This window comes from Xiphophorus couchianus, chromosome 18, assembly GCF_001444195.1.
Source record: "Xiphophorus couchianus chromosome 18, X_couchianus-1.0, whole genome shotgun sequence".
Classification (NCBI taxonomy): Eukaryota; Metazoa; Chordata; class Actinopteri; order Cyprinodontiformes; family Poeciliidae; genus Xiphophorus; species Xiphophorus couchianus.
This window is the reverse complement of record NC_040245.1, coordinates 15,097,885-15,111,934: the sequence shown is the minus strand read 5'-3', so window position 1 is coordinate 15,111,934 and position 14,050 is coordinate 15,097,885. Positions and strand designations below refer to the sequence as shown.

General features: G+C 39.1%; 1 protein-coding gene across 5 annotated transcripts in view; it reads right to left on the bottom strand.

The window, feature by feature from the left end:
- The window catches only part of lekr1 (Leucine-, glutamate- and lysine-rich protein 1), a 104,041-nt gene that overhangs the window by 74,245 nt on the left and 15,746 nt on the right, over positions 1 to 14,050 (bottom strand). For 2 of the 5 annotated variants that reach the window (XM_028044604.1, XM_028044602.1), the window contains exon 4: positions 7,250 to 7,372. The exons of 1 other annotated variant lie outside the window; for it this stretch is intronic. In XM_028044604.1, the coding sequence (XP_027900405.1) occupies positions 7,250 to 7,259 (10 nt within the window). In that variant the 5' untranslated portion in view covers positions 7,260 to 7,372. Of the gene's footprint in view, positions 1 to 715; positions 824 to 7,249; positions 7,373 to 7,515; positions 7,852 to 14,050 lie in introns of those variants that run through there. 2 more of the 5 variants (XM_028044605.1, XM_028044606.1) reach the window with 2 other exon arrangements.

Below are 14,050 nucleotides of genomic sequence, written 5' to 3'. Positions count from 1 at the left end.
ACCTTCTAACAGGGAAAAAAACATAAACACACCGACAGAACTACAAATAGCTTAGATCAAAGCATATTCACATGTCAGAATGGCCCACTAAAAATCAAGACTTAAATCCAATTGAGAATCTGTGGAAAGACATGAAAACAGCTGCTTAGAGACGTCTATCCAATCTGACTAAACATCACCTATTTTTGTGAAATAAGTCTTAGGGTGGAATTTTTTTGTTCATTATTTACTGTGTCATCATCTGGAAAGCATCTACTAAAAGCAGCATTCTGGGGGAAAAAAACTACACTAACAACCAATTTTAGTTATTACTCAGATTGTAGGTGTGGTTATTTCAGAACTGTTTTTAGTGGGCTTTCAGGATGATGGGAGGAAATTTACTTTATTGCACAGGAAAACAACATCCATCTGACTGAAGCAAAAATAATAATTTGAATGCTAGATGGTACATTAATTGGCTAATACCCAAAATGCTGACGGTCTTGATGCGCGTTGTATGATAATATCTGCAGACATTTGGTTCTCCCTTTTAATAGAATGAGACGTGCATAAAAAGCTGAAGGGAAACTGGGTCAACAGGTAATGAATTCACGCCAAAATATTTAATTAGACAATCAGTGTGCGCTCTCTAAAAACACATTTTTCTTTGTCACCACGAGAATACCGGAGTGGTGACACGTTAGTCTTCTGTCAATATGCAAAATTGTCGACCTACCCATTCTTATTGTCAGCCCTGTCGAAAGAGATCCAAAGCAGACAGTAGAAAGATTTCAAAAAAACTTAATAGCCGGGAAGGTTTCGCTGCGTCGTTGCTATGGCTACGACGCAGCCTTGCGCCACAACTAAGGGAAGACGTGAGTGACGATAAGACACGTAATCGCTTAACGTTACCAAAATAAAACCAGCCAGTATCGGTTCTGTTCACGGAAATGCAGTTTTTTTTATGCTGGGACGGCTGGTCTATTTTCAGTGTCGGTTACTTTTAAAACTGAGCTACAGTTTTAAAAATGACAAACTTTTAAAACACTGTTAGAAACTATCCTGACAGCGCTTCATAATAAAAGAAACTCTGGGTTCCTTCAGATTCTTTTTTGCGTTTTTATTTTTATTGTATTTTATTTCTGCATAGTTGTATTGATACAATAACTCGAAGTAAGATTGGGCATTTTACTTTTGTGAAATTAAATTTGTTGTGATTTGTTTCTATTCTTCAAGCCTTTCATATGCCATTGAAACTAGAAAAATCTGCGTCACCTGGACATTTTTGTATGACTGTCCCCCAGACAATTTAATCAATTTATTTTTGATTATTTTCTGCTCTTGTAATCCCCTAGATATATTAATGTTTAATTGTTTTTTACTAGAAAAGTTTTCCTTTTATTTCATGAACAGCACATTTACAAATTTGCATGTATATAAAACCGTAATTTTATTAATGCATTTTAAATAATCTATTCCACTCTGCGACACATTAACCTCTTGAGAAACAGTTGACCCTCAAACAACTGCAGCATTGTCAGGGGGAGGAAGCCTCAGTTGGTTTATTACTTTAAATCTATGGCTTACCAGTTGCAGGCTTCACATGTATCTCAACAGACACTGAAGGGACGCAGCCTTGTATGGCAAAGCGACAGTGTGCCTTGCAAATAAAATGAAGAAGAATATCAAATATCAAACAATTACCGAAAGATCATACTAATCTCATTTATCTTTAGATGATGTCATGAAAACAGGTTTCCAGATTGCCTGAACTTTCCGGGAAATGGGCAATGCCATGAGGTCACGCTATGTGACCTGAAAAAGCTTGCATGCTCTGTTTGAGATGTGCATTTAATTCATTCCCTCAGAAGTAATGTGACAGAGCAGCCAGACATTCCTGTAGGGGCTGTTACAGGGCAAACTAATTCATGGAACCGGGAGCCTAACAAATGTCCTTTGACAAACAATTTTGCCCTTTTATGTTTTGTTAGTACTTAATATATTTTTTTATCAAGAAATAGATCTTTGTATTATTTTATGACATGATCTAATTTTGCTGTAAGTGTTTCTGATTTTTTACCTTTTGTAACATTGCTCTTATTGTATTATTTATTTATTTTTTTTCTGAGACATGTTTTTGTATGACTTAATTTGGGATGCATCATGTTGGACGATTTACGGACCAATCAATGAATCGTGCAGAAGCAACCTCTATCTTGCAAATTGCACCCACTCAAATCAAGCCCACCTTCCTTCTGTCTTTGTTTGTCCTCCATCAGGAGCAGAAACCCATTCAAGAAGGTGATAAAAGATGGAAAAAAATTACTCTTAGAGACCATAAAGATCCCATCCTGTGTTTAAATCAGAGAAAAAACCCCGTCACGCATTTTTGTTATTCACAATTCTATTTTTTCTCATGCATGTTAAAATTAATCAGATACTGAAATATCATATAAACTAAAAGTTAAATTATAAAATGAAAAGATGTTTTTATTATTATTGTATAAATGTTAAAGTCTATCAGAGTGCCTTTTTGTGCTTTTTTTGCCAAAACTATTAAAATTAGTCAACAGCTCTTCCTGTTATGGAACCCAGTTAAGATAATTTCTGAAAGATGTCGTAGTGAAAAACACATTGTAATTAGTTCCTGGTCATGATTTTTTTTTGTCAAACCACTAGACTGTGATTTTGCAGTGTCTGTAGCCAAAGCAAATTAACCTAATTTAGGAAGGTGCATCCAGTGTTTTAGGGGCACTGAGCCTGCGGGGACCAGGAGCTTGGCACGTATTGAGTCTGTTTCCGGCACGCTATGCTGTTTGGGTATGTGCATAATGAAGAGCGCTGAGTGTGAGCTTGCGTGCATGTGTCTGCTAGCGAGGGGGAAAAGGAGAAGGAGGGGGATGGGCGACAGTCAATAGCGTGTGTTTGCGTGTGCATGCCCAGATTTAGGGGAGTAGGGATAAATATGACCCACAAACCTTTTTTGGCATGAAATGAGTAATGTTGTTATGCTTGACATATTTGGGCCCCCGAGGACCACTTTCATGCACAGTAAACTTCCCCAAATCATGATTCCTCAAGCAGTCAATGTCTTCATTTATGAATGTGTTATTTGTTTTCACAAGGCTCACAAATGTGCCCGGCTCTTGAGCTACTATTGAAAACAACTGCTGCTACTCATGACTCTGAGAGCTCATGAAACAATGCTCAATCTGTGGACCTGTTACAAGACCATCCACAGGAAACTTTGGTCTAGTTGAAGAAACATAGAAATCGGCTTACATATCTGCGAAATAATTTAACACCAATCCAAAACAAATGTCATCATAGTTCACTTTACAAGCCAAATAGATGAGAAAAGAACTAATTAGATTACAGTTTGGTTTATACTCAGTTTATATTTATCCATTCCAAGCTAGCCCAGTGACAAATTTACATAGGTCCAGCTAAATCTAATTATAATGCAATGCAATAAAATTCAGTGAATCATTCAAAGCCAACTGCAGAAAATGGTTATCTTTATATAAAAGCCTACAATTAGCTGCATTAAATTTGCAAATTAAAACTTTTTTGTCTCCTTCAGTGGCCAAGCAGAGAGCAAAGATAATAGCAGGAGAAGCTCTGTCAGTAGCTTTGATGTGGAAAACGACACAACTTAGCAATGAACAATTGAACCAGGAATACTTTCTTTGAGAAAACCCCCCCCAAAAACTAAAAATACACAGCAATAGCTGGGAGCTAACAATTAATTACAAAGACCCTCTAAAGTTGAGATTGAAATATTTTGTTAATAATGGACTTATAACACCATTACAGACTGTATAATTTTTCTCATTTTTTTACAGTACAGCTGCAATAAAATCACAGTAAAATTGTAATAAAATCACAGTAAAACTAATAAAATCACAGTAAAACTGTAATAAAATCACAGTAAGGCTACTGTAAAAATATTACACTAAGGTTATTGTAAAGTTACTGTAATTTGTTTGCCATAAAAATTACAGTAACTGGCTGGCAACCCTGCTGCCAGTACATTACTGTAAATTCTACAGTGATTTTTTTTTTAAAGTGCATGTACAGTTATAAACCACCATGAGTTCAAACAAAGACTTAGACTGATCCTGGTTAGGACATAAGTCTGTCAAAAATAAACACGAACAGCATTTCAACTGGGAAATGTCCAATATAGCCACACCTTTTAAATCACTGCAGTCATTAGTTTCCCAAACCTCCAACAGAAAATTAGAGTCATTTAGTTCCACCCACAGTTTACAGGTGGAAACTAAAGCTAATTAAAGTAATTTTAAAAATTTCCATAAAAAGCCTCTTAATGGCTGACTGTTATGTTTAACAACCCCTCTTACACATTCCAGCACCTTCACAAGGACTAAAGTTAAACAGAGAACATGTTTTGTGTGTTTCACTTCTGAAAGTCTACTTGCCAAAACACTTCAGACTCAATTTGGTATCTCTTTGTAGATTTACGAAATCAATTATCCAGTTCGTCATCGGTTAAGTGAGAATTAGAAAATTATTTCAGTGGGGTTTTTTTCCCCTTGTGTCAGTGCTGAATAAACACTTTTCCCATTAATAATTAAATGTATATGTAAATTAGTGAGTTCTGAACATCACAAAAGATTGTACAAATTATTGAGATATTGTACTCAGCCAAAAATTTATAAAAGTTAATGATTTGCAATATTAATCTGTCTGCAGTACCTTTTGCTACCATCTGAGGCCAGCAGTGAGCAGCATGATTTTCAGGAGCATAAAAATCATAAGGATGATTTTTAACTATCTTGTTTACTGTAGCAATGAAATGTACCACGATGTGTTTGACAGTTTCACAAAGTGCAACTGTGAACCTCTGTGTTGTTTGATCTTTACTTATATTCATATATTTCTCTCATTGGGTTTATTTATTTAGTCCCACAATTGGTGATTTTTTTTTTTTTTTTGGTTGGACAATTGAAGTACACATATCCTTTTGTGCCTTCTTGCTTATCTGAAGGACTATTAAGTGCTTGTGTGTGTATCTGTGGATGTGTGTGGATCTGAGAGAGTGCCTGTACTCCTTGTGTGTGTGCTGAATGGATTTGCATGAGAGCCAGTGGGGTGACCCTGCTCTCTCACGCCAAGGCTTCTGTGGAACAAATAGGACTAGTCGGATGTCGTGACAGCACTCACATCAGTTTAAATAAGAGCGCTGTGCAGCAGTCCTCTGTGTGTGTTTGCTAGTATGTGCGTAAGTAGTCAGTCAGGCATGCATTTGGTCAGGGAAGCTTTGCAGGGCTTTGTATGTGCGTTTGAGTGAGTGTCTGCATGCGTGAGGGGAGGACTGTGTTTAAGCCAGTCAGCATGCAATATCTTGAGAGGTTTGAGGTGCTGCAAGGAGGAACACAGCGATATTAACAGTTTAATGAGCTCAGTGGGGTTCACACGCATTGACATGGTGGCCAGACGCTCCACAGAGAGGCTGTTTTTGTTTTTTTGGAAAGGAACAGGTTTATCTTGTAAAACCAACCTACCTTTTCAATAAATAAAAACTGTCACGAGGTTAAACAAAGTTCAACCTGACATACCTACCACAACAATAATCTATAATTAGCAGAAAGAAATGGACAGGCAGAGGTTAGAAGTAATTAAAGTAGCTTGGGATTTTTTTTTTTTTAAATACATAGAATGTGTTTTTCATTTTCTTCTCACGTCCTTTGTGCCACGATTTCTAAAATTACTGCATGGAGACCTGCTCACTTCTCATTTTATAGTATGTAAATGTCCTGTTCTTTATGAACTTCCCCAAAACCTTATATAACACAATAAGGTTCAAAAGGTAACATTTTATGAGTAACTGTTTCCTGGAATAGACTTTGATTTCCTCCTGCATAATAGGTAGCTTGCACTGAACTGGGAATAATGTAACCTTCATAAGATAAGGCTTTATTGCATAATGAAAAAAAACAACAAAAATAATTAAAAACTCAAACTAAAGAATGCATCACCTGTGAGGTCTAATCTCTCTTTGAGTTTGAAAAATTTGGAAAGTATATTTAGAATTTGCATGAAAACACACAAGGTATAGTACAGCTGAACAAACAGTATCTACATGATACATTTTTTTGTAAAAGACGCTAAATACCAGGATCTGTGAAGATTATATGTCTCCCTGCACCATGTATATATTCTCTGTATATATTCAGAATATGAGGGATAGAAGGAGGATTAAATGCAACAGAGGTTAGGGTTAGGAGACTTAAGTGGCATGATAACGAGACTCATGGTGACTCTCTGTGGAAAAACTGAGTCATTCACACAATGTCACAACAGGGTTGCCTCCAGAGAATTTCAGATGGGATGACTAGGAGGAGACTGCTGATGAGGGACACGCTGCAACTGAAAGCCACTGTATAATTTCAGGAGTTTTTTGATGGTGTTGTTGCTTTAGAAAGATAAGGCAAATGAGTGACAGACATTCAAAAATGGCATGCTTGGACAAAACATTGTATTGTTATGGATAAAGAAATGCAGCGTTACGTTCTGGGCTATAGCCCTGAACTCACATACCGGGCTTCTCTTGGTTGTCCTATTGCACATGAACAAAGGTTAATTGTATTCATTTTTGCAAAAAACTTAAGGCCTGTCAAGAATTGTTCGCAAGTCAAATACTAAATTGCTACAAACATAGACTTTAGATAACATTTTTATTTAGTTTTTTTTCTTCAATTAAATTGAGCAAGGAAGCATTTTATACATTTGAAATGTAAAGCCTTGATAATCAGTTAAATGATTAGCTGTATCCTGGTTTATCCATACCTCCATTTCTGTTATATATCTGAGATCTTTTGGTTAATTTCTGCAACTGATTGAGTTTGAGTTTGGACCAATGTTTGATTATTATGGTGATTAGGTTTATTGTGATTAATTTAAAATAATAGCTGAATCTGTACTCTTGACTAAAAGATCATACAACTACCCACTAGGAGTTAGGTTTACTATTTAATCTCTGTGTTGTCTTGGATTAAAATCGCTAAAGGTTTAATCCTTCCTCTCTGTAAACATACCCTTGAACTAACCTCACATTTAACCAGGCAGGTGGTGTGCATTTACTTTGTCAGTTGAAGTACTTTATCACCACACCTCTCCTCAGGCGAAATGGTTGATGACACGCAATCTATGCGTCACAGCTGCGTGACGAGCAGGACGTGTATGTTTATTGCACTGGGAAGCCCTTTCACTTTAAGGCGAGTCACGAAGGCATTTTTTTCCCCACCCTGAATCATTAGGAGGTAGTCCTTGGAGCTTTATGTTGGCACGGTTTACGTCCCATTGCATGGGCAACTTTGTGTCACAGATGCACAGCCCGATACCCTGAGGCACCTACGACTCTGGTCCCCTGAGAAGAATAAAAAAAAAAAAACAGAAGAAAAGGCAGAGGGAGATAGAGGAGAGAGAAGGACAGTCAATACATGTGTGCAAATAGGAGTGAGCCGGCTGAGAGACATAATTACAGCAGATTAGTGAAGCCACATTGAGAACCTGAGTGGGAGCCGACTGGATCCATAAACCACTGGGAAGGAGAGAAGCCCACATGTCACACACAGATGGAGGCAATCCTCACGGAAAGGTGGAGCTACAGGGAAAAAATGACTGTGTCTCAACACATTCTTCTGCAGCTCATAAATACCGAATTCCATGTTTGCCTCCGTCAACACTCCAGACTGAACATTAACCCCCAAGGAGCTCCAAGATGGATCACATCTATGCAGCGAAGACTTGACCAGAACGTGATGAGTGACAGGACAAAGCCCACCTGTCCCCGATCGGTGGTAGACCACTGCACATATGCTGGAGCTCTCCTTTGGTGTTCAGCTGAGTCTGTGAATCCGTCGCCTTGTAAATTCAGTTTGACAGTCACGTGAACCAGCTGAGGGTGCAATATGTCATTATGTCAGCTCTGAACATCTGGAGGCCATTTCACAAAAGCACCGCTTACACACAGATTAAAAATAAAGATGTTGCTGTGGGCACGCAACACCTTTGGACTTTTTGTCTTTCAAAACAATGCAATAGTGGAGATAGTGACATGCTGTTAATTGTAATATGTATTTTCAGGTCACAGCTATTGTCCCCTGGTAAAAGCACTTCATAATTATTATTCCTTTAATGGTGTGGCATGGTCTCACAATGAATCAATACATTTATTCTGTTAAGGAAAAAAATACCATAAGAGAAATTCACACTGGCATAAATATTGCTTCTGTTACTGTTAACTAAAAAAAATGAATTAGACTGGAGCACAAATAGAGGGGTTCTTTGGCTATTCATCTCTGCACAGTTACTTTCAGTTATGTAAACTCCTAATTCCCCACTTATAGACTCTTGTCTTCCCATTCCAAAGCTTTTCCACAAAACCCGGGTCTGGATACTGGCAGTTTTTGTGTTTAGAGAATCATTTCTGAATTTACTTACCAATATTGTGGTGCTAAAAAAAATGTTCCTAATGTTAAAATTAATTGTAGATGCCAGTACATTTTGATTAAAGATATCCTAACATTTTATGCCACACACTTTTACATGATTCCCAGGGACCTTTGGAACCACAACAGGCCCACAGCATCACAGACTTTTTACCTCACTTAACAGAGGGCGTGAAGTGATTATCCACATATTTATGCCATGTTTTACACCAAACTCACCTGGAATGTTGCTGAACAATCAATCTCGGTCACATCTGATCAAAGCACACGGTTCCACTTAAAGTCCCAGTAGAGTTAAGTGTTCTCCACATGTTTTCAATTGCAATGGAAGTACAGAAAATCCTTTTTTGTTTCTGGGATCACTTTCAAACACCCAGCCTATAATGGTTGTTATGGGGACATGGTGACTCCACTATCACACTCTCCAGTGCAATTCTTTTACAGACAGCTTTGTGTTTTTACCTTTCTTAAAGGGCAGCTTTATGCAAAAACAAACCCTTTGTTTAGTTTTACATCATGTTCTCATCAAAACCATACCTGGAGTGTTGCTTTGATTCTTTCATGCATGCTTGAGAAATCCTTGACTCTCCCTTGGCAACCAATCAGTGTGGGGGGACCAAGCGTTGCCTTCGAGGATGAAGCTCCTCTTTGGAGCTGCAGTTTCAAAGCTTCCGAGCTTCCACATTACAGAGCACCCATCCCCCATACTCAGCTCCTTCAGACTAGCCAGCAGCAATTAGCAAATATCTAATGGAACTGCGCATCAGCTGAGCTCGTTACAGGACCTACTTTTCAGTGCAATGCTGGTGAAAACATTGTTAAAGGCGATGTAATGACTTCCTGAAGTTTCAGAAAGACTAAGAGACAGAGGCTCAAATTCAAGTCAAATTTGATATGTACAGTATTTCTATAACTGCAGTAACAGTTACTTGATTGTGTAATAAAATGATTAAATGTGGCTGAAAACACATAATACTGCCCGTTTAATAAATAAGTGTTTTTTCCATGGCATGTCAGAAATGACACTTCCTGTGTTAGAAAGTCTGTGAGGATTCCCACAGGAATGAATCCAAAGCAAACCAAAGTGAAGGCAAACAGACATTGAACCTGAGATTTTGCAATAAATTAAGAGCCAGAGCAAGTGATTGATCTGGCGGATTATGATCCACTTTATGGGGCCTTGTGCTTCAGTCAGCATCCAACAAACAGGATACTTTTATTGTGCCAGTGTAGATGTTTATTGTTATACATAAAGGGAACCTAGAGTTATTTGAATACCCGATGCTCAGTTGGTAAAGTGCTCTTGGAAGATTAGCCTTTTAATTTTATTGTGCAGTTACAGTCAATTAACTAACAGTGACTTCTCCTTGTTGCAGATCACAGCAGTAAACAAGGTAATTGGGTATAATAAGCTTAATGCTGACACTAGATATTCAACATAATAACCAATAATTGAGTCGCAGCGACTCACATTTGTTTTTTATAGCGCATCTCTTTTTAGTGCTCCTGAGATATTTTGTTTACTGCCTATGCTGTTCTCTTTCTAAATTTGCATTGCTGTTTTCTAAATACTATACAAGGTAAGGCAAATTGGTGAAGATCTTAATTGGCTTGTTCCTTTTCTACGTTTTAAGCTGTTGAATATGAAAGAGTGGAGTGCAACAATGGATATGCTCTTACAATTTTGGTAATCTGAATTCAACATGTGTTGTTTGGTTGTGTGTCGGCGTGTGTGTGTGTATCTGGAAAGCACCTAGTCTCTTATCTCAGTCTGATCTGTATCGTGGGTGGCTGTCTGACTGGGGTTATCTAGCCACAGGACCACCACTGAAGAAGGAAAGAGAAGTGCAAACACAGCTGCACCAGTAACTCTAGCCATATTTTAAACATATGTTCAAGACTTCTTCCTTTCATGTGTTTTTTTTTTTACTCTTATTTTGTACATTTTGAATCATTTTCTTCACCCATGTTTTTTCCCCCCAAATATCCTCAACAATAAGGACGGACATTAATTGAGGAGATGTTTTAATGTCAGCTTAATTCAATTTATTGTTGATGTTGTAGCTGGCTTAAGGTCCAGGATTTATATTCTTAGTTGTGTCCCTGTGATCATGAACTGTGACCAGCTTCTTTGTCTCCAGTGAAAAAAATCTCCACAGCATGATGCTGCCACTATCATGTTTCAAATATGGGAATATTGTAACTCTAGATTGCATATAGGCAGTTTGTACGTTGGTTAAAGATTTTCATTTTCATTTCATGTGACCACAGCACCTTCTTCCCCATCTTTGCTTATGGTTCCCCTTCATAACTTGTGGTAAAATGCAACTTAAGACTTTAGAAAAACTTGAAATATTAGGAAACTTACTAGCGAAACACGCTGGTCTGCTAACAATATTATTTCTTAATCTGCCCGTCACCAAATCTTTTTCCCTCTCCCTTAATCGTGGGAGTTTTACGACGGGTTCACTCCTCGGTCAAGTTTTTATTTGCCATCTGACCTTGTACTCAAAGTCCATCTGTGAATGCAAGATCAAATCCTTTTCTTTTCTTTAAATCAAGTTTGAAGAAATGTAATAGTCTGTGTCCACCTCAAAACTCAGGACTTCAGAGAGGAAATTACCCAAACCAAAACATGGCTGACTCCCATCACATGCTGACCCATCCCTTGTGTCAGCGTCAGTTCCTTCCTTGTCGTCATGATAAGACGTTGGTGTGGCCCTCTGAAAGGGTGTGTGTCTTAATCAAGATCTTTCTGTGGGGACACACACGCAGGGCGAGTAAATTACACTTGGCAGGAACCAGGGGAGGGTTAATTAGTATTGGAATCTTGCAGTGCTTACACGGATGTGGCATTTTGCTGGTGTACAAACGTAGCCCGTTTTCATTCTCCTACACATGTTATTTTGTCTACTACTGAGTGAACAATAAAAGCTGCCAACACATACGCAGATTTCCTAAGTGAATGCAGACATATCAAAAGTTTGGAATAAAAATCTCTGCAGCGAGACTTTAAAAAAAAAAGTGCTCAGGGTCAGCTTGTTTCCTGTATATATATACGCCTTCCACTTCCTGACTAATCCGGCCTTCATTGGCAACATCTGGCGCGTTAATTTTTAATTCACCCTGGGCTGCGATCCGACATCATATAATAATCCTTTGATCATTAATTCCACCAGCGAGAGCAGAACTCGACAGCGTCAGTCAGATCTTTTTGCATGACTGGGCAAGGTGTTTGCACTTTAACAGCTTCTCATCCATTTCTCCAGTTGATAATGCTCGCTTCATTTTGTAGTTAATTAACACTTACAGACACATAAAGCTCCGGAATAGCTGACACTGCACTCATGTACTGTCGCTGATGTGAGCACGCACACAAAGCCGCCTGAGCCAGCCTCCAATGCCTCTTCTGTACCACAAAGTGCACATTAACACATCTTTAAAGCCTGACATTTATGTCACTCCCTCCCTCCAGTGAATCGACTCCCATCACTGTGGTGCTGTTGGCTCCATTTGAATCCCCTAGCTACTAATTAGGTATTTGTTTTGAATGTTTGTCTTGATTTTGCCTTGTAGTTGCTATTCCCCACATTTGCATGAGAAGCGTGGGCACGCCCAGCTATTAAAACTGCGTCGGGGCTCTTTGAGAGAACACATGAATGACACATGAGACAGGCAGACGGCATCGGAAAAACACATGCGGGGTTAAGAGGAGGAGCAATCTAATGATGAATTTGTGCTAGGAAGCTTCCTGCAAACTTAAAGACGAATATACTGTAATCTGTGACTAAGCTGTCACTCTGTGTTGTGTTAAAATAGGACACAGCCACTGAGGCCTCCATAAATAAAACTCGTGACACTCCGTCAGCTGAAGTTGCCCACTCATCTGCTGAAGTCGTGAAAGGTTCCTCAGCTCCATCCCACGATTCTCTCCCTCACGCTGCAAATGTGCGCGATGACGTATTCGCCAACACGTCTGCGAGCTACACGTTGTACCTGTGTGAGTGCGTGTTTGAGGGGGCGGATGGCAGAGGGGTCTCCTGTGTTGCCTTGACAACCTTCTGCAGTTTCCCTTTCTGTTCGCCCTTGGATCCGACAGCGGACTCACACCAACGCAGAGGCGGGAATCGGAGCAGCAGAAAGGGCGAAGAAGGACAACGGATGAAATCTGAACTCCGGAGCGAACGACACCCACGGTTCTCCCACCAGCTTTTACCTGTCAGCCAACAAATGGAGGCTGGTGGTGCTGACATGTCTGCAGCTATTACAGAAGATTAGCTGGTTTTATTGTTTTTTCATGGTGTCTTTAGTGCCGTTTAGCTGCAATCTGTCTGAAACTCTTCATATTGAAGGACTGTTGGAGCGCTCCACCAAGGCAGTTTGTCATAGACAGTGATGCCTAATTTATGCTCATCATCTTTACTGCTACAGAAACCTTACATTCCTTCTGCAGCAGGTTCTACAGAAGCCTAATTGTACACACAGCAAACAAGCAAAACCTTATGATCTCGGGGCGGCAAGTAAACATTTTAACCAGAAAGTTTTTGTAAAATGACAAATCACAAGCGAGTTTGACAGGAACCAGAACATGATGGCTAGTCAACTGTGTCAAAGCATCTCTAAACTGCTGCACGTGTGGGGTGTTCCTGCCAGAATGGGGCCAAAGAAGGAACCGTAAAGAATTAGAAACAGTTGAGGCTCATTGATATATGAGGTGATCATCACACTTTAAGCATATTGGTCGCTTGTTTGTTGTATCTAAGAGCATTAAATATATATATACATATATTGGTTTCAGGATGATCCCAAATAAATACAAGAATGATCATTTAAATGCTACATGGAAAATCTTTGTAAATTATTTGTAAGCTGCAAATTGCTCTAGCAAAGTATTTGCTGACAACAGTACATTTAAAATAACCAATGTAAATCTAAATGCAATAAAAAAAACAATATAACAATACCTTCACGGTCTTAAAGTGTGAGCAAGATGGGAATACAACCTATTCTGTCATTAGTGAGGCTTTCCTCACAAATTCTTCTCTCATCTGTATTTTGCAATACAGCAGTTTGTACAGAATGTTCAGGGCAAAAATCGTGCAGAACAAGCTAGTGCAGTTCTGCACAATATAATAAAGTAGTTGCTTGGAATAAAAGTGGGACAAAACAGGTAAAACATTCCTCCTTCCCCCTGTGTGTTTAAGGAGAGCTGTTTCTTTTGGTTCCTGGCATTCCTCTCCATGCATGTTTAGGGTGTGTGTGGGATGTTTACCAGACACTGAAGCTGTGTGAACAGACCAGTATCCTGGAACCCTCCGCCTCCACACCTCCTTCAGCACCTTGTCAAACTGTCCTGTGTGTCCACATGTGTGCAGTTCAGCGAGCCGGTTCAATGTGTACCGTTCAATTAAGGCATCGTGACTGCTAAAACAGAATCAGATGATTGGGGACCGTGACGCCCTCGAGGCTGGTTGCCAACGTTACCAGAGATCAGACAACAAACATTTACCAACCGCACAACAGACCAGCCTGCATATTTCGGCCCTCCTTTTTCTGAAAGACACACATTTTAAAGCTGGAAGACTCACAGAATA